This window comes from Camelina sativa, chromosome 9, assembly GCF_030686135.1.
Source record: "Camelina sativa cultivar CO46 ecotype springtype chromosome 9, ASM3068613v1".
NCBI classification, from domain to species: Eukaryota; Viridiplantae; Streptophyta; class Magnoliopsida; order Brassicales; family Brassicaceae; genus Camelina; species Camelina sativa.
In genome coordinates this window covers 16,674,033-16,695,316 of record NC_141888.1, presented here as the reverse complement: position 1 = coordinate 16,695,316, position 21,284 = coordinate 16,674,033, and the positions used below count along the sequence as shown (strand labels likewise).

At 33.1% G+C, this 21,284-nt stretch overlaps 1 protein-coding gene, 1 long non-coding RNA gene and 1 pseudogene across 5 annotated transcripts; 1 reads left to right on the top strand and 2 right to left on the bottom strand.

Moving 5' to 3' along the window:
• Nucleotides 1–9,519: 9,519 nt before the first annotated feature.
• On the bottom strand, nt 9,520–9,628 carry LOC147938182 (uncharacterized; annotated as a pseudogene).
• A 6,418-nt stretch (nt 9,629–16,046) lies between these two features.
• On the bottom strand, nt 16,047–17,757 carry LOC147938181 (uncharacterized). 4 transcript variants are annotated; one of them, XR_015566827.1, is made up of 5 exons: nt 17,641–17,757; nt 16,978–17,537; nt 16,705–16,867; nt 16,300–16,605; nt 16,047–16,185 (listed from the first exon to the last, which is right to left on the bottom strand). It is a non-coding gene; the product is annotated as an uncharacterized LOC147938181 (long non-coding RNA). The 4 variants fall into 4 exon arrangements; XR_015566824.1 differs by having other exon boundaries at nt 16,705–16,849; XR_015566826.1 differs by having other exon boundaries at nt 16,300–16,572; nt 16,705–16,849.
• Nucleotides 17,758–18,267: 510 nt separating this feature from the next.
• Nucleotides 18,268–19,530, top strand: LOC147938180 (uncharacterized). Its single transcript, XM_087465515.1, has 4 exons — nt 18,268–18,297; nt 18,456–18,518; nt 18,608–18,835; nt 18,923–19,530. Exons 1-4 carry the CDS (start codon nt 18,268–18,270, stop codon nt 19,451–19,453), a joined length of 852 nt encoding a protein of 283 aa, XP_087321641.1. The 3' UTR covers nt 19,454–19,530.
• The last annotated feature ends 1,754 nt before the right edge of the window (nt 19,531–21,284 follow it).

Genomic DNA, 21,284 nt, shown 5'->3' with positions numbered 1-21,284 from the left:
AAATACTTAAATCTTTTGTAAATATTTGTTTCAAGTAATTTTATATTTTCGAAAATGTTAAATTTCTGTAGATAATTATGACGGTTTGATTTGGATAGAAGGAATTGAAAATCTCGAGAAGATATACTAAAAATATCCATTTAATTTGATGTAAATCTCCGGAAAACCCATGTTATTCCGGCTGGATACTCTATCACCAAAAGAAGGAACAAAGATTCTAATTAAGACAAAAGGTCCTGACAATTAAAATGTATATATATTAAAAATATAAATGAGTAATTTTAACAAATTATTTTTCTTTCACTTTTAAAAATAAACTGTTTAAAAAACGTATTGTTATTTTTAAAACAAAAATTAGAAAATCTCAAAAGTAAAATAATCGAATCCCATTTTAAATTATTAAAAATGGAAAATAAATACTATTTTTGAAGATTAAATTATAGCTACTCTTTTAGTTAATTCTTTTCCATTTACATTTTTGTTGGAATCCTTTTTAGCCTTATAATTAATTTACTTTTTGGTTTGTTAAATTAGTTGAACTATTATATATTTGCCCACACAAATTTATAAAAGAATTGAATTAGTAATATATATTTGACCACAAACAGTTTAGACAATAATTCTTTTTAAAAAAGTTTTTTCCCGCACAAGTCAAATTGTTATTTGGTTAATTGAATGTAATTTATTTTTCGCAAAACAAAATTATAAATAAGTGTTTAATTTTACTGTTGTAGGTCTAATGTTGACACATGCTCAGATAGAAAATATATGTTTAACTAAAATAGAATTGATGCTGCGATCGAATGGAACGTCTCTTACGGCGTTTGAGAAAATGCCTAAACCAGATAATAGTATGATAAACACATGTGTAAATAGGCTTATCGCAGGTGAGAAAATATATAAACTTCATAAACAACAGGAATTGTACAATGAGTTGTTACCTATGCTAACTGAGGAGCAAAGACGTGTTTATGAAGAAATCATTCACTCTGTGAATCACAACAAATGTGGTATGTTTTATGTCCATGGATTTGGTGGTACTGGAAAACTTTCTTGTGGACTATTCTTGGTGCTGATATAAAGTCTAAAAGTAATATTGTTATGAATGTTGCTTCAAGTGGTATAGCTGCTTTGCTTTTGGAAGGTGGTAGAACGGCTCATTCAAGATTTGGTATTCTAATCAATCTTAATGAATATTTTGTGTGTACTATCGATGCCGAATCGGATCTTGCTGACTTAATTAGAGAAGCAAAACTCATAATATGGATATTGAAGTAATAATTTTAAGAAATATTAATATTAAATACATATCTAAAATTCCATTTTTATTTTTTTATTTACAGGTGAGGAGAGACGATATCTTAGGTCTGATAGTATTGAAACGTCAGATAAAAATGCTCATGATAATATGATCTACACTCAGGAATTTCTAAACAGTATACAAGTTTCTGGATTGCCAAGCCATGTTTTAACGTTGAAAATAGGAGCATCTTCATGTTGCTAAGGAATATAGATCCTAAGGGAGGTTTGTGTAACAATACAAGGTTAATTATTACTCAGATGGCCAATCATGTAATCGAAGCAAGAATCGTGACAGGAAAAAAGATTAGTGGTAGAGTACTTATCCCTAGGATGTATGTTAGTCCACCTGATGCAAAGTTTCCCTTTCGTATGAGGCAACGCCAGTTTTCTGTTACTGTGGCGTTTGCAATTACTATAAACAAAAGTCAAGGTCATACGCTAGAACATGTTGGATTGTTTCTACCAAAACCGGTTTTCACACATGGACAGCTTTATGTTGTCTTCTCTCGAGTCACAATCAGAAAAGAATTCAAGGTGTTACTTACAGATAAAGATGGAAAATGCCAGAATAAAACAGTTAATGTTGTTTTTAAAGAGGTATTTGAGACTGTATAATGATGGTTTGTAGTTGGATAATTGTTTTGGATATTTAGACTTGAATTATATTTCTTCTCTTAAATATAGTGATTTTTAATATTTTTAACACTACCTCTATTTTATAGTCAGATATAGACTTTCACATTGGAGAAAACCATTTTCTAATTTAGACTTATTCTATATTATAAAATAATAGATGAATACACTGTAGATGGTCTAAGAACATATTATTTAAAATTTTCACATGATTATATTTTATTTGGTTTCAACAATGTTGTTTGAAAACATATAATTGTTAGCTGTATCATAAAGTGTATATATAATTTTACATCATATCTATTAACTACAAACTTTACCTTTAACCTGTAATTATATATACTAGGATTTCAGCCCATATGTTATCGTATGGGAAAATGAAAATTTAAAATGACTAACTTTATGGTAATTCTTTAACTGTATAGTATAAAAATCATAAATAATGACTAAGATTAATCAACCAAATAGTTAAATAAAATATTTGTTGTATATCTAAAATGAAAAATCGATTCAGTGAAAATAAGAGAATAGGGTTAAACATATATAAATCTAAGTTTACTGAATTATACTCAGATAATCAATTTTGAAAGATATTCACATTAAAAAAAATCATTATTCTATCAAAATTTATAAAAAATAATAAGAGAATCAGGGAGAAAGAGCTATAGCTGCAACAAACTAAATTGACTAAAAATATAAATTTATTAAAAATTAGAAATCACAATTAATTACCTAAATTAATACTTGGAAGAGATGATCAATACAGGTAGATGGAAAACGACACCAAATAAAAGTTAGATGAATAAATCATAAATAAAACAATTCAAAATTTTTTAACAAAGATGAGTGAATCAATGTTGATTAATAAATTGAAAGAAAATAATACTTATAATTTTTAAATTTGGAGGTGTTAAACAATACTCAAAGAACAAAAACTCTTTTCAAGGTCCATAATATATATATGTCCATAATAAATGTGAACACTAAAAGTTGTGAATACAGCAAAGAAACACAATTGTTGGATCAAAATATTACAACATTTAATATTATTAATAAATCTAAACATCTAGATGAGATAATAAAAATAATCTTATCCCTTATATTTAAATTGACACCTAAAAGTGAGTTTGCTATAATATATAAACATATAAATCTATGAAAAATTAATAATCACAATCAATTACCTAGATTAATAATTGAAAGAGATGATTGATGCATGAATAAATGGAAAACGACACCAAACAAAAGTTAGATGAATGAATCAATAAATAAAACAATCCAAATTTTAACAAAGATGAGTGAATCATGTTGAGTAATAAATTAAAAGAAAATATTACTCATAATTTTTAAAAATTGGAGGTGTGAAATAATACTCACTCAAAGAACAAAAACTCTTTTCAAAGTCCATAAAAATCTGTATATATATAAAAACAAAAATGTGTGAAAACAAAGAGGTGTGAAACAAAAAGGTGTAAAACAAAAAGATGCGAAAACTAACAAGTGCAAAGATTGAAAGCTAGGGTACGACGAAGAAACACAATTATTGGATTAAAACATTGCAACTTTATATAAACCAAAAGATGTAAAACAAAAAGGTGTGAAACCTAACGGTGCCAACATGGAAAACTGGGGATGCGACGAAGAAACACAATTGTTGGATCGAAACTTTGCAACTTTTGAGATTATTAACAAAGAGTGAGATAATTAATGATACTCAAAGAGCAAAAACTTTTTTTAAAGTCCATAAAAATCTGTATATATATAAAAATAAAAATGTGTGAAAAAAGAGGTGTGAAACAAAAAGGTGCAAAAACTAACAAGTGCAAACATTGCAAGCTAGGATACGACGAAGAAACACAATTGTTGGATCAAATAGGTGAGAAACAAAAAGTTGTGAAACAAAAAGATGCGAAAACTAACAAGTGCAAACATTGAAAGGTAAGGAAATGATGAAGTAACACAATTGTTGGATCAAAACATTGCAACTTTATATAAACAAAGAGGTGTAAAACAAAAAAGTGTGAAAACTAACCGGTGCCAACATGAAAAGTTGGGGGTGTGACGAAGAAACACAATTGTTGGATCAAAACTTTGCAAATTTTAAGATCATTAACAAAGGGTGAGATCAATAATGATACTCAAACAACAAAATTGTTGGATCACAATTGTTGGATCACAACTTTACAAATTTTGAGATCATTAACAAAGGGTGAGATCATTAATGATACTCAAAGAGCAAAAACATTTTTCAAAGTCCATAAAAATCTGTATATATATAAAAACAAAAATGTGTGAAAACAAAGAGATGTGAAACAAAAAGGTGTGAAACAAAAATGTGCAAAAACTATTAAGTGCAAACATTACAAGCTAGGGGTACGACGAAGAAACACAATTGTTGGATCAAAACATTACAACTATATATAAACAAATATGTGCAAAACAAAAAGGTGTGAAAACTAACATGTGCCTACATGGAAAGTTGGGGTGCGACAAAGAAACACAATTGTTGGATCAAAACGTTGGAACTTTTGAGATCATTAACAAAGGGTGAGATCATTAATAATACTCAAAGAAAAAACTCTTTTCAAATTCCATAAAAATTTGTATATACATAAAAACAAAAAGGTGTGAAAACAAAGAAGTATGAAACAAAAAGGTATGAAAACTAACAATTGCAAACATTGAAAGCTAGGGGTACGAGAAGAAACTCAAACAAGAAAATTGTTGGATCACAATTGTTGGATCACAACTTTACAAATTTTGAGATCATTAACAAAGGGTGAGATCATTAATGATACTCAAAGAGCAAAAACTTTTTTCAAAGTCCATAAAAATCTGTATATATATAAAAACAAAAATGTGTGAAAACAAAGAGATGTGAAACAAAAAGGTGTGAAACAAAAATGTGCAAAAACTATCAAGTGCAAACATTGCAAGCTAGGGGTACGACGAAGAAACACAATTGTTGGATCAAAACATTACAACTATATATAAACAAATATGTGCAAAACAAAAAGGTGTGAAAACTAATATGTGCCTACATGGAAAGTTGGGGTGCAACAAAGAAACACAATTGTTGGATCAAAACGTTGCAACTTTTGAGATCATTAACAAAGGGTGAGATCATTAATAATACTCAAAGAACAAAAACTCTTTTCAAATTCCATAAAAATTTGTATATACATAAAAACAAAAAGGTGTGAAAACAAAGAAGTGTGAAACAAAAAGGTATGAAAACTAACAATTGCAAACATTGAAAGCTAGGGGTACGAGAAGAAACTCAATTTTTGGTCAAATATTGCAACTTTATATAAACAAAGTTATAAACAAAAAGGTGTAAAACAAAAATTTGTGAAAACTAACGGTGCCAACATGGAAAGCTGGGGGTGCGACAAAGAAACATAATTTTTGGATCAAAACTTTGCAAATTTTGAGATCATTAACAAAGGGTGAGATCATTAATAATACTCAAAGAACAATTTTTTTTCTTTCAAAGTCCATAAAATTCTGTATATATATAAAAATAAAAAAGTGTGAAAACAAAGAGATCTGAAACAAAAAGGTGTGAAACAAAAAGATGTGAATACTAACAAGTGCGAAAACTAACAAGTACAAACATTGAAAGGTTAGAGTATGACGTAGAAACACAATTGTTGGATTAAAACATTGCAACTTTATATTAACAAAAAGGTGTGAAACCTAACGGGTGCCAACATGGAAAACTGGGGATGCGATGAAAAAACACAATTGTTGGTTCGAAACTTTGCAACTTTTGAGATCATTAACAAAATGTGAGATAATTAATAATACTCAAAGAACATAAACTCTTTTCAATGTCCATAAAGATATGTATATATAAAAACAAAGACGTGTGAAGACAAATAGGTGTGAAACAAAAAGATGCGAAAACTAACTAGTGCAAACATTGAAAGGTAAGGGTATGACGAAGTAACATAATTGTTGGATCAAAACATTGCAACTTTATATAAAAAAAGATGTGTAAAACAAAAAAATGTAAAAACTAACGGTGCCAACATGAAAATTTGGGGGTGCAATGAAGAAACACAATTGTTGGATCAAAACTTTGCAAATTTTGAGATCATTAACAAAGGGTGAGATCAATAATGATATTCAAAGAACAAAATTGTTGGATCACAACTTTGCAAATTTTGAGATTATTAACAAAGGATGAGATCATTAATGATACTCAAAGAGCAAAAACTTTTTTTCAAAATCCATAAAAATCTGTATATATATAAAGACAAAAATGTGTGAAAACAAAGAGGTGTGAAACAAAAAGGTGTGAAACAAAAAGGTGAAAAAACTAACAAGTGCAAATATTTCAAGCTAGGGTTACGACGAAGAAAAAAAATTGTTGGATCAAAACATTACAATTATATATAAACAAATAGGTGCAAAACAAAAAGATGTGAAAACTAACTGGTGCCTACAAGGAAAGTTTGGGTGCGACAAAGAAACACAATTGTTGGATCAAAACTTTGCAACTTTTGAGATCATTAACAAAGGGTGAGATCATTAATAATACTCAAAGAACAAAAACTCTTTTCAAATTCCATAAAAATTTGTATATACATAAAAACAAAAAGGTGTGAAAACAAAGAAGTGTGAAACAAAAAGGTGTGAAACTAACAAGTGCAAATACTGAAAGCTAGGGGTACGAGAAGAAACCCAATTTTTGGATCAAAACATTGCAACTTTATATAAACAAAGTAATAAACAAAGAGGTGTAAAAAAAAAATTTGTGAAAACTAACGGTGCCAACATGGAAAGCTGGGGGTGCGACAAAGAAACATAATTTTTGGATCGAAACTTTGCATATTTTGAGATCATTAACAAATGGTGAGATCATTAATAATACTCAAAGAACAAATTTTTTTCTTTCAAAGTCCATAAAATTCTGTATATATATAAAACAAAAAAGTGTGAAAATAAAGAGGTGTGAAACAAAAAGGTGAAAACCCTAATTTGAGAAAATCATGAGATTCGATAAAATTGCTGATCTTCTTCCTGGAAGAACTAATTGGCGTATAAACGCCAAGGTCTTACATTCTTGGAGTATCAACGAGTTCTTTACAAAAAAAGTACTGCTTCTTGTGGATGTAGAGGTTAGCGTTGTTAATTGAACATCATTCTTACTTAAATTACTTAAATTTCAAATTTTAACAGTTCTTATATATATATATATATATATATATATGAATTCTTACACAATTGTTATTAAACTGTGAAGGGTAACACAATTGAAGCTACATTTTTACCAAATACACTCGCTAAACTTCAAAAATATATTGATGATGGTGACTGATATGATATTAGAACTTTCAAAGTAATCAAACCAACTCTGAATGAGAGGAATACTCATCATCCTTATCAAATTAAATTCACGGACGATACTACTATGACGTTGGTCCAACAATTGAGTCCAAAGAATTACTTTTGATTCGAGGATTTGGATGATATATATCGTGGAAGCACAGTTAATATTGATATGGTACAATCTGTGAGTATAGTTAATTGTAACTTTGTGTTTGGGAATCTAGAATCTTTATAGGATTTGTTGTAACTTTGTGTATTGGCCCCTCCCTTAGAAAAGTATGAATTAAACTTTTACAAAATGTAGATTTGCAACACTTTGGAAAACTAAATTCTATCTTTTCCCCAAATTAGATGTTTGTGGGTGTATAGATGTGGAAGATAAAAGAAGACCTCAGAGTGCCATTAAACGTAATGAATTTGTTTTCACGTTGTTGAATTGCAGGTAAAAGACATTACTCTACCTTTAGGACAGTTACGTTTTAAAATTGTCTCTTTTAAGATTTTTTATTAATTTGATAAACATTTATGAATGAAACTGTGAAGTGTCGTGTCAAAGATAACTACGCTTCTGAATTCATGTCTAAATGACAATCAAACAGGTGCCATCTCATATACAAATCCGAACCTGAGTCTTGTGTAATGCGGTTTGTGAAAGTCGGAGAATATGAAGGTATGTAACATAAAATAGTTCTGATATAATCATCATAAGGTAACCAATATATTCTCTCTGCAAATGTTTATAGGTGCACCATGTATCGAAAACACATTGACGTCTTCGAAGATCTTTATAAACCACAGTTCGAAGGACTGGTAAGATTTGATTATAACTTTGTACACTTTATATATGATTATGTATGATGTTAAAATAATTTTGTTTCATACACTTAATATATTTATAGGTCTGAGTTTGCTGGACGTTATTACATAAACTATGTAATGGAGCATCAAAGTGAGAGCTCGGAGACTCAGTCATAAAGAATGGACTCAGAAATGAAGTTACCGTAGCTTAATGAACTTTTTGTATATGCAAACTTTAGTATAATTTTGAATGTTTGTAGTACCAAATACAATGGTCTAAACGAAAGTATATTTATGGGTTGCTTAAAATATTATTTTAATGGTGTAAAAAAAAATACATATTATATTGTCCCAAATTATTATATCAAGGTAATTAAAATTGACCGTAACAATTGTATTTGGCTCATTTAAAACTTTGTTACGGTCAATTTGGGTTTAAACTTTATAAATGAACTTTAAAATTTCAATTAAACTTTAAAAATGGACTTTAAATTTTAATTTATATTTTGCATATGTAGAGTAATACTATCAATAAACATTTTATTAACTATTCATTTTATTATTTTAAAAAATGAAAACAAAATATTTAATACGAAACTTACAAAAAAAATAATTTATGTCTGAACATACGAACTAATATAAAAATTAAAAAAAATTAAACAAGCTTTTAAAATATAAAAAAATTTTAATTCAACATTTTAAATAATTAAATTAATTTTTTTTTCTTTTTTCTATTCAGTTCTTGTCCGCACAAGCGTGCGGGTAAATCACCTAGTTTATCTTAAATTTACCGTTATTCGGTAGAGTTGAGGTTAATTATGAAAAGTAAAGATTATTAAAAAGACACATCAAAGTCTGTCTATAAACATATTAGTTGTTGTGCTCTCGACCTCAATCTTCAATCAAGCGCAGTTAAATTGTGGAAGATAATCTCAGCGGCACGTTCGATTTCCTCCTCCGAGATAATCAAAGGCGGAACAATCGTGAAATAAGAAACTAACTTTCGTGTTTCATCAACTATAATGTAAGTAATTTATTTACATGTTATTATATTCATAGCATGAAGCAATAAAATATGGGAATTCATGTGCGTATTTATTTATTCATGTTCATATTGGGTTTCGTGGTGTTCTGCCTTTAGATGGTTTCTTCTCAAGTTGCAGTGTTGGTGTTGCTTCCTACGGTGTGTCATCTCTAGGTTGCATAGGACAGTGAAACTAAATCTGGGATGCTTCATGCTTGGTTGCGGTTGTCTTGTGGCGGTGTTGGTGGAGCGGCTTCGTTGTTGCTGTTTTTGGATATTTATTTTTCAGTGGTTGAGACTTATATTAGGGATACAATATCCCACATTGGAAGTTGAGTAGGATCTTAAGTAGTATATATAAGATATGGGCTTCTCCACTCATTGCCAATTGATTTTGAGTTGGAAGTCCACTATTTAACATGGTATCAGAGCCCGGTCCGCACATACTCAACAAAATCCACAATTGACCCGGCCCAATAGTTGGCCCGCCGATTCATGCCCGAACATACCGAGATTGATGCCTAAAGAAGCCATCATCTCGAAGAGGCGTATTAGGAATACAATATCCCACATTGGAAGTTGAGTAGGATCTTAAGTAGTATATATAAGATATGGGCCTCTACACTCATTGCCAATTGGTTTTGAGTTGGAAGTCCACTATCTAACAAAACTCAGATTGGGATGTCAACAAAGTTAATGTCTCGATAGAGGGGTGAAGATGTGGACAGAGTGTTATCAATCCAAGATATTGTCCTATGGCAAGGATGGATATATTAGGAGCAAAAAATCAAACAATCAGTGATTAAGAGCACATATTTAAAACTCAAGAGTGACTCCTAAATTACTAAAAGAATCCAAAAAAGAATATTGAAATCTTGAAAACATTCTCAAGAACAGCAAGCTGTAAGGCAAATATGATCAGTTTTTTTTTTCTCTCCGGCAATAATGTCTGTCTTTGAGGTTTTGGAGTCGAAGTCTTTAGTCTTGTATGGTCAGAAGATAGTTCTGCCAGAAGAACCGAGTTGTTCTGCCATATTGGTAGCATGGTCAACCATTTAAGGCAAACAAACACTAATATCTTGGTTATAATTTTATGCGAGTAGTCTCATTAGTTTTACCATTTACGTCTTTGAATTTGGATCCATTGAATTTTTCAAGACAAACAAGATACCACTTTATTTATTGTGTCATTAGTTAATCTCTTTAGCGGAAGATGTGGTCTTTTCCATGATCGATATGGCTCGTCGGATATTTTCAATCTGATCAAAAGGAAACAAATAATTTATAAACCTTCATAAACTTAAATTATCTTACTACACAACTAGATTTTAATCCGCGGTATACCGCGGGACAATATTTTTACAACAAAAAAAAATTAAATTTTAAAAAATTGTATTTGTTTGTTAATTTAGTTTTTTGTTTGTTTAGTGTTTAAGATTGTACAATTGTATTTTAATTGTTAATTATAAAATTTGATCAGTTATATACCGCAGACACGAGACAATTATTTAGTTTTATTTATACTAATGGTACATTTGTACCGTATCGAATTTCTTATGGTTATAAAAATAGAAATTTCAACTGCTTTTTAGATTTAACCCGTGAAAAAATTATTCTTACATTATTATATTTTTAAATTTTTAGTGTTTTTAAATTTAATTCGTAAGTTTAAAGTTATTTAGATTCAACCCGTGAAAGAATTATATCCATAAAAGTTATTATGCAGTATACCACATATTAATTTATATTATAAATACTCGAATTTATTAGATTTAACCCGGAAATAATTATTTTCGCATTTTTTATCAGCATATTAATAACCATTAAAGTTTTAATTGTTCATATGAAACAATATAGTTATTACTGAATATAAGAGTTTTTAAAAGAAGAAAATATTGTATGGATATTTTTGGCATATGTTATTAAGTGTAATAAATTTCTTAATATATAAACTGTTTTAGGAAATTATAAACCAAATTTGTAGAGACATTTTAGGAATCTAATTGATTATGTTTATATGTGCAATTTTTTAAGGATTAACTTTGTAAATAAGTATAACTTAAAGGACACCAAATGTACTTCAATTTATAGAAACACCACGGGATAATTATTTAGTTTTATTTATTATAATTTGAGAAATCTGAGGAATCAACCTCTAAGTACCCCAAATCAAGTAAAGTAGATGACTAAATCTACATTTTACAATCAAAATATGTAAAGCAAAAATTTCTATAGAAATTCTATACAAACAAAATCTCTAAAGATAGTTTTGGTGATTTTATGGGATTAAAACTTTAATGGGTAGAGCTGTTTTTGGAAAAATCGAAATTTATAGATATTGTTAAGATTTTATGGCAATAAATGTAACAAATGTTGGTCGATTTAAGAAAGTTTAGTATTTGAATTTCTCTGCAATATTATTTATGGAACCTTTTTAGGGGTTAATGTTATAAATAAAAATTTAAATAAGCAAAACTTAAAGAGCATAACACAAAATGTACTTCAAAAATGTTAATATAGATATTAACATACACTATAAACCTTATGTTTTTTTTTTTAATAACAATTCTATGCAACATATTCTTTGACTATTATATTTCAAAATGGAAATTGCATAAAGTATGTGTATTACTGTATAACTTGTAAAAATATATACAGAGATCGAAGTAGTGAGGTTATTATTATTCTTTGGATTAATAAGTCACTACAAGAAAACAGTCGATTAGCGACTACAAGTAGCGACTACATTTGTAGTCGCCAAATATAACGATCACATAGTGACCAATTTGCGACTACGTTGTGACTACAGTAATTTAGTCGCTACTGAATCACTACCTTATCGACCACAGTTGATAGTCATACTATAGTCGTCAAATTAGCGACTATTGTGAGACTCATTCGGCGAGTCATTAAATAGTCACCCCTTAGTCGCCAAATAGTCATAAAAACAGTTAAAAAAACGTGTTTTTCATGTGGGGGTTGGTGAACCAACTGTTATTAAGTAGTCGCCTATTAGTGGCATAGGTATAGTCTTTAAAAACAAATTGCACCCATTTGTCTTCTTCATTCCAACACAAGTGTCTTTCTGTAACAACCCGTCCCGTGGACCCCGCTAGCCTCACTGCTAGCCCGCTAGCCTCACTGCTAGCCGCCCAAACGGACCCCAAGCTGGCCCTGCAGGGCATCGATCCTAACCCCTCACTGGGCAAATGGAACTATTCATCCAAATCCACAGTAGGTTATTGGTGCGCCAGGCGTTCCTCGAACCCTGGTCCCCACCCTTTAACAACCTTCCCACAGGACAAGTTGCCACCAATTGAGCTGCAGATCAATTGGTGGCAACTTGTCCTGTGGGAAGGTTGTTAAAGGGTGGGGACCAGGGTTCGAGGAACGCCTGGCGCACCAATAACCTACTGTGGATTTGGATGAATAGTTCCATTTGCCCAGTGAGGGGTTAGGATCGATGCCCTGCAGGGCTAGCTTCGGGCCTATGGGGGCAAGCTAGCAGTGGGCTAGTGGGGTCAACGGGACGGGTTGTCACACTTTCCTTCCCCAAAAAAGAAAATTCTTGATCAAAAAAAAAAAATTGTCTGGATAAAAACTTTTATTTTCTCCCAAAAATATATATATATAGTTCTAAAAAAAAACACAATATATACATATATAATGGCGGGAAATTTTTCATTAGAATTCGAAGTGGGGTTGGACCAATTCTTATCGTTTGCAAGTAGCCAAGATACAGTTCAGAATAATGACGGTAAGTTTCTCTGTCCATGTAGTGTTTGCAAGAACAATAGATCCGTTCGATGCATTTAAACGATCATACGAAAGAACCTGTCGGCAATAGAAGGCAAAACAGAAGAAGAAAAACAAACATATGTTTTAAGAAGCCTATCATTTTCTTACTTTTATTCATAAACAATATTTGCATAATGCATCTATTAGGATTTGGACTTATGAATATGCTCTATTTAAGGCATCTATATAGGTTATATATAGAATCTTTTCCTTATTTCTTTTTTTGTTTCAATATTTAAATAAATTATATTTATAATCTGTAATTTAAATTAATTTTCATTAAGGATTAATTACTAAAATAATTTAAATTTGTAATATAATTTTTAGAAAAATAATAAATTGATTTGATTATTATAATTTGTAAAACCTAAACTAATTACTAATTACTAAACTAATTAAGACCCAAACTAATTAAGGCCCAAACCCACCAACTAACCTAAAAACCCATTAACCCACTAACTAACCTAAAAACCCTAATCTCACGAGACAATAACCCTCTCGAACTCTATCGCCTCTCTCGTAACTCTCTCTCAAACCCTACTCTCTCGAAACCTCTCTCCTTACCTCTCTCGTTATTTTTCTCTTCGAATCTATCAGTCTCAATCACCAACAAGATGCCGAATCAAGGGAAGAAGAGGAAGGTTGCTCCTAACGTTACTTAGAGAGCGATGGGGGCAACACCAAATCGATGGCCTAATACTCTGCCCAGTCGGTACAACTTCATGCCGGCGGGACAAGAACCTCCTCCTCTGCAGACGCCTGAAGAACAACTCGGCGGTTTGCAACGGCAGTCATCAGCCCAGATCCAGAACTATCCTCCGCCGCAACAACTTTTTTCATAACTCATCTACACATCCACCACCACCTCCACCCGAGCTACACCAGACTCCTTCAGAAGAAGTCCACTTCAATCCACGGACTCAGGCCAGAAGTTGGGATGTCTCTCCGCCTTCTCCAGTTCGACCCTCTCAAAGTCAGGTGAGAAGTCAGGCGAGAAGTCAGGCCAGAAGTCAGGAGCATCCATCGCATCCGTCGTCTCAAGGGAATAACTTCGAAGAAGAATCTTCTCCAGTGTTGCCCGAACTACAGGCGGACATGTTGCGTGCTCTAAATTCACTGCTTGTGGTTCCAGACAGGGATAAGTTCACCACCGTCCTCTCTCTCACACCCGTACCGAACACCCAATGGTATGATTTTCATCTTCACATGCGAATAACAATGATTGTGGTCTTGTCTTGTGCGAATATAAATGATTGTGGTCTTGTCTTGTGCGAATAGCAATGATTGTGGTCTTGTCTTGTGCGAATAGCAATGTTTGTGGTCTTGGCTTGTGCGAATAGCAATGATTGTGGTCTTGTCTTGTGCGAATAGCAATGTTTGTGGTCTTGTCCTCTGCGAATAGCAATGATTGTGGTCTTGTCTTGTGCGAATAGCAATGACTGTGGTCTTGTCTTGTATTGATCTCATTTTTGTTGGTTTGTCTATTATTTGATTCTAAGTAACCTGCTTACTTATTTTATTGGTTCATGTGTATGGAGGTTTACTCGTGACAAAGGATTGAAACTTGTTCGGAAGATTACTAAAATTCTTCAAAACAAATTTGAAGGTCCCTTCTACAACTGGACATGTGTGCCGCGGGACAAACAAGAGAGATACTTCCTTGAGTTCGTGGTAAGGATAGGTCCTTTTTACATAGCTTTCATACATAGCCTTCATACATAGCTTTACATGTCTTCTTTTCACTCACAATAGCTCCTTTTTTTTTCTAGAAAACCCACACTTGGGATCTTTTGATAACCGGGACTGTTCAAGCTTACTTTGAGGGAATCTATCAAAACCGGATCAAAGACATGGTTAGCACTGTGAGGACTAGTCGAGTTCAACCAAACTTGATTGGCAACACTCTCTGGATTACGATGAAGGATTACTGGGACACTGAAGAAGCACAACAAAGGAGTAAAACCTACTCTGATGCCCGTATGTCTGACCGTAACGGTCTCACTACAAGAAAAGTGAATATTAATAGCGCGGCATATCCGCTATGGTAGGATTCGATAGCGCTCTTACGGACGTTGTCTATACGCCCCGTTATAAAAAGTACAAGACTTTAGATAACGTTTTTTCCAAACGCTATAATTTAAGTGATTTAACATAACGCTGTTTTATATGCAATATAAAATTATATAATAACGCTTTTTCTTTGCAATATTTAAGTTTATAATAGCATTTTTTTGTTGTTATCATTTTATAATGTATATTATCATAATGCTACAATAATCATAATTTACAATTTAATTTTTGTTTATTAAATCAAAATTTGAAATCTGATAAACACAAATTCTATAACGGAAAGAATTATATGATCAAATGTATTACAAAATCTGATACAAGCTTAAACCAAAGAACTACTTAACACAACACCTAAAAGAAACACAAAGCCATTCTGTGACCAAACATAAACTAAAAAGATCTTCAAAACTCTTAGCTTCATCATCGTTGTTTTACCTTGGAGCGAACTAATAAACGCTTACAAACACAGGGTCCCAGAATCGGAGACCTACCTGAGACAAAGCTTATCAGAGTCAATAACAAAGTCAATGGAAACAGCAGATTGTTAAAAGATAACCACAATGAATCAAAGAAATAATCACCTAATACAACTTAAACAGACCACAAGGATGTAGAACATATTGATCTGAGTAAACCTAGAAGATTTAGAAATGAAGACTGACCTAAACCGATAGATTCCGAGCTCTTCATGATTTTTTGGTTCTTACACGAGCATATAAACACTCTGCACAGAAAAATGAAAGTAAGAGAGCTTCACTGAACTATATTCTTCTGTTAAGCTAGAACTGTGCTAAGATCATTAGATATGATATAGTACATTAGTAGTAGATGTTAATGTACAACAATAAACAATCAAGCTGTTGAGATTCGATCTTAGAAGTTTCTTAAAAATAGCAATCAAAGACTTACTCCCAGAACCACGCAAGAGATCAGTCAAGCGAGAGTCTCGTTTAACCCATCTCTCCCACACCCTCCATGAGACCCAAACTGACCTGAAAAAAAACCAAAGAACACCCAAAAAAAAAACAGTTACACACTAACTCAACCACAATATTTATCTCAGTGAAGGAGAGACTAGAAAACGTTACCGATGGTGAAGCAGCTAAACATCTTCTCAAGAGCTGAAGAGAGCTCAAGGTAGCTCTTGTAAGTCTTGAGATCGATTTTTCTCAAGTAAGGAGCACCTTCCATACTTACTTTCACATGCAAGCAAGGTTCTTGTTCTGGTCAACTCAAAAACAAACACCATCTTTACAAAAGCTTTTTTTTGGTTTTTCAATATCTGAGAAAGATCTTAAACAGAGCAAAAAAAAAAAACAAAAAAAAAAGAAACTTACATTGAAGCTGGAGCTGTTGCAGAGCTCTTCTTCTCCTTAATCGGCACAGAAGGTTGTCGACTTACCATCTTTCACGACAGAGCTACCAGGACCATAACCGGAACCAGCATCAGCAGTAGCAGTAGTGGATCCAGGAGAGAATACCCATTTGTTAGACTCGTTAATGGCATAAGAGAACACCCTTTTGGCACCTGACACAGGACAGCTACTCTTGTTGAGAGACAAGAATCAGTGGCTTCTTTCTGCTTCTCAAAGCACAAATCTTTCACGCTTCTGCAGAGATTACCAACGCAGCCCATATTCATACTGTCAACAGAAAACTCCCAAGCAAACTCAAGCGGGATGGCAAGAAAAGTGAAAAGAAAATCAACAAAATCTTCTCTGCACTCAGCATAAAGAATCAACCTGTCTGTCTTTCTAACGTAAACTTTCAAAGATATGAGCTCATCTGCATTTCCTGCAACTTTCATTTCTTGCACGAGTGGTGTGAACATTTTATGCTTCTTGGACATACAATTTTTCCTCAGGAATGTGTCTGTCAAGGGAGACTCTGAAGTAAACATACACCCTAACAAAGTTAGCACCCGCGTTTTAAAACAATACACATAAGATTAAAGACTAAATCACAAAGTAGTAATTAAGCAAAGTACAAAATAATAAAAAAGATAGACAAAGTACCTCTTCAAAACCAACATCAATGACCATTTCTTGCAGCTTGTCAAAACCAGCATAGCCAAGGTCATTGAGGACGTTAAGAACAAGACCCATAGAATTCAATGCCACCTTCAGATCATCAGTGATGATAAATGGAGCTCGATACAACCAAAGAAATCGACTCTCTCCGGTGACTCAGAACCAGAGAAGTTCAACACGAGAAAATCGAAAAGGGGTTATTAGATACAACCAAAGAAATAATCAGAGACAGAGAAACACCAAAAAGGAGCCAACAAAACACAGAGACGAAGCAGTGCTCCAAGATAGAGCTGAGAAATACAGAGATAGAGCTATAAAATAGATCACGAAACCAAAGAAAAAGAGAGAGAAGACGAACAAAATGTTCCAGAGATGAAGAGATCTATGAAAGTTTAGTCACCGCTGGTGGAAAGAATGCCGACGAAAGAGCTGCCGTCTTCCTCTCCAATTGATCATCTAGGGTTTGCTTTGTTTGATTTTGGGATCCAGCGAAAGCCCAGAAGAAGAAGAAGAGGAAGAAGAAGATTAGACACCTAATAAAAACCCTAAATCGATACAAGAGAAAAGTAATCGAAAAGGGGTCACATGGAAGAACCCTAAATCGTTACAAACCCAGAAACAAAAATTCTACCTAAACTTCAAATATACCTTGGAAATTGGAATCAGAAGGCCAACGACGACAACAACATGGCGAAGACTTTGTTATATTATCACGGCTAGTATGGCCCTGTTCTTTTTGCTGTCGCGCGACTCCACCTAGCGACTGTCTTCTTTACAACTATATATTGTAAATATGAGCAATTTGATGGATTAAAATGTAAATTCTGCAAATTTCTAATTAAAATTTATTTTTTTATGTTGATAATTATTCTATTCATCGTCTTCTTCCCAGAGCTGAATCTATAGGATTCAAAATCAGCGACAGTCGCTATTTCTAATTTAAAGTATGGGTGGTGTCGTTAATTAATCTGGCGACTCCGAAATCTTGAGATTTAAGTCGCAGCGACGGGAGAAAAGGAAAGATGATGAATAATTGAAAGAAAAGTAAGCTGTTTTTGGGTCGCCGTGACTCGGTTCCCGAACAGGGCCAAAGACATGTATCACATACAGAGAGAGTGAAAGGCAGGAGGGAAGATCCAAAGAAGGTTTTTTTGGCTAAGTATTTTTTTAATTTTTTTGGTTAAAAGTTTCGTTCTTTTATGTTTTTTTGACTAAATTTTTAACACGCGGACAACAAAAAAAATTCCGCTTAAAACATAAGATAACACTATAGATATGTCACATGCAATAAAAGATAAAGACAGAGTAAAAAAACAAAATTAAAATCATACTTTTTATACCCTTACACTTTTAATAGCATAGCCAATTCGTAAACGTTATAAAAAAGTAGCGTCTCACTCATTTATTGCGGAAAAAATAAAAACGCTATCTTTCAATGCTATTAATACTCACTTTTCTTGTAGTGCCTAGGTCCTCACGTCCACCTCTCAGGGCTAAAGTCGTATCCACAACTTCAAGATGAAATGGTTAAGTAGCTGTTATTTTTGCCACTTTCAATTCTTACATAGCTGTTATTTTTTTTTTGTTAATCTCTGTTTCTTTGCTAACATTGCAGGTTGAGGAATTGGGAAGAGAAGTCCGACTTGGTGAGGTTTTTATCAAGGCACATACAAAGCCTGATGGTACATATGTTGATCGGAAGGCAGAGAAGATTGCAGAAACTTATGAGAAGACTGTTCAAGAGAGGTTGTCTCAGCTCGAGGCAGAGTCTTTTGCTGTGTCAGATGGAGAATCACGGCCACGGGACCTCACAACAGAAGAATATACAGAAATTTTCTTTGAGGTAACTTTTTTAAAAAACCAACACACATTTATAGTCTTGTAGTTTAATTTGTCATCCACTAATCTTAACTTTTTTCTTATTTTCAAGACCACTGAGAAAGATACAAGAGGAACACCTTATGGAGTTGGAAGCCTCAAGGACTGCCTTGTCAATGGAAAGCATAAGCAAGCATGTGGCTCTTCTACTTTTGTGGCTCTCCAAGAACAGTTGAAGGAAGCTCAACGCATGATTGAAGAACAGGCTGCTCAACTGCAGAGGCGTGATGCAGAAACAACTGTGCGTGAAGCTGAGCAATCCAAAGTTATTGCTGCCCAGAAGGACAAGATTGACCATTTCTCAATCGTCGAGGAGTTTCTGAGGGAATGTGATCCGCGGTTTGAGAATTTCGTTGCAAGCAAACAGACAACCACAGAACCTCTTCCCAAGATGATCCAACTCCAACTCCATCAACCGCTGCTTAATAGGTTTCTTCTATGTCTTAACTCTTTTTGGATGAACTCTATCTCACTCTACTCGGATGAACTCTATCTCTCGCTCTTTTGTATCTCACTCTACTCGGATGAACTTTATCTCTCTCTCTTTTGTATGAACTCATTGCCACTTTCAGATTGTGTTTAGGACCTTTTTTGATTTCTGTAACTTGAACATGTACCGTGTATTTCAATATTATGTCTTTCCAAATTTGAATCTTTCAATTAAAATTGGTTTACAAGAATTAAAAGAAGAGGATACTGGGAATGAAAAGAAGAGGATAATGGGAAATTAGTATATGAAACATTCAAATTATGAAATCAACATCAGTGGCTAAATAGTCGTAACATACAGATTCTGAAATCAAAATCAGTTTGCCAAATAGTCCTAATGTAGTTTCTATATAGTCACTACGGTAAGTGACTATATAGCAACTATAAACACTCAGTTACTAATTAATTACACTATAGTCGTAAAACAGACACTATTTTAACGACTACGAGACGACTACTTCATGACCATATAACGACTACATCTTTTGGTCGTACAGTAGTCGCTAAAAGGCGACTAAAAATACGACTACATTAATTAGTGACTCTCGATCTCCGACTGTTTGAGTTAGTCGCTATTTGGTCGTAAACACAGTTTTTACGACTACAAAGCGACTAATAATGTAGTCGCTAACCACCTGTTTTCTTGTAGTGAGTGAAATTCACATATGAATCATTGGTGTTGATCAAAAATGAAAGGAAAATATGAATAATTGGTATATATATATATATATATTGTATGAATCATTGGTATACATATATATATATATATTGTATTACGATAATAATCATTGTCATATATATTACCTAAAATTAAAAAATGAGAATATATATATATATATATATTATGTATCTTATATAATATATAGTTTTCTATATTAATTAGGGTCAGAGTTTTTATAGGGTTGTGTCCGTTTTATTATGTTTAGGTTTTCACTAGGTTCTTAATTTTCACAGACATAACATAACTGTGAGAACTGAAACCGAATTCTCCTTCCGAAGTGTTTCTGAACGGAGGAATTTACCACCGTTATAATTCCAAACTGAATTTAGAGATAAAAGGCTGTGAAATAGAATGAGTATTATTGCTTAAGAGAAAGTTTTTCCATCCCCCTTATAGTCCCCATTCTTTCGTATTTATATCAGTCTATTACAATCAATGCCAAATCAAATAACTGCGTAATCCTCGCGTCCTAATCAATTCGATTAATTGCGGGAATCTTTGGCCGAGTCCGAACTGCAAACTGACTCGAGGGATACTTCTCTCCGCTCCAAACCTTCTATCGGGCCTAGTGGGCCGATCCGAATCATGGCCTTGGCCCATTTTGATTGTTTGGTCTGGGCCTTAGTCCGTTAACCCGAGGTGAACAATCGTGGTTACAACAGTTGCCCCCCAAGTCCTCCGAGCTGATTAGCTCGGGGGACTTTTGATCTTCAATCGATTGGTTTTGGGAAACTGAATATCCCCCCCATATCTCATAATTTGATCGTGGTAATGATGAGATTTGCCTTCCCGAACAAGCTCTGGGGCCCACTATGAGGCTTAACACGCTATAAGAGAGAAAAAATGAACCGGGACTTCTCGTTTTCCCAGGCCATCATTACTTCCTCTCGGTTCCGTGTATAAAGGTAACCTCTCAACTTCTTTCTCGATTATTCTGAAAATTTGTTATTTGCTCTCTGTGTCTTGCTTTGCTCTTTTCGTTTTGCTCTGCTTTGTTCTTCGTTACTCGCCGGAAAGTTCTTCAATTCTTTCCTCTTTAGATTAATTTTCTCTATTTTTGTTCGAAAAGCATGTCGCCTCCGAAATCGACGCCGAGTAAAGTCACAAAACCTCTAATTCCCAGCGCTTTCGGTCCTCATCAACTGTCGATTCTCTCTGCGAATGACATGGCCGAGATTAGGGGATCCACCGGAATTCCTCCGGA

Excerpts from the sequence above, each read along its gene's own strand:
- LOC147938180 (XM_087465515.1), top strand. The coding sequence starts at position 18,268 with ATGTCACATGCAATAAAAGATAAAGACAGA. Across the intron at positions 18,298-18,455 it reads CAATAAAAGATAAAGACAGA|TGCCTAGGTCCTCACGTCCA; the intron begins GTAAAAAAACAA and ends CTTTTCTTGTAG. Across the intron at positions 18,836-18,922 it reads ATACAGAAATTTTCTTTGAG|ACCACTGAGAAAGATACAAG; the intron begins GTAACTTTTTTA and ends CTTATTTTCAAG.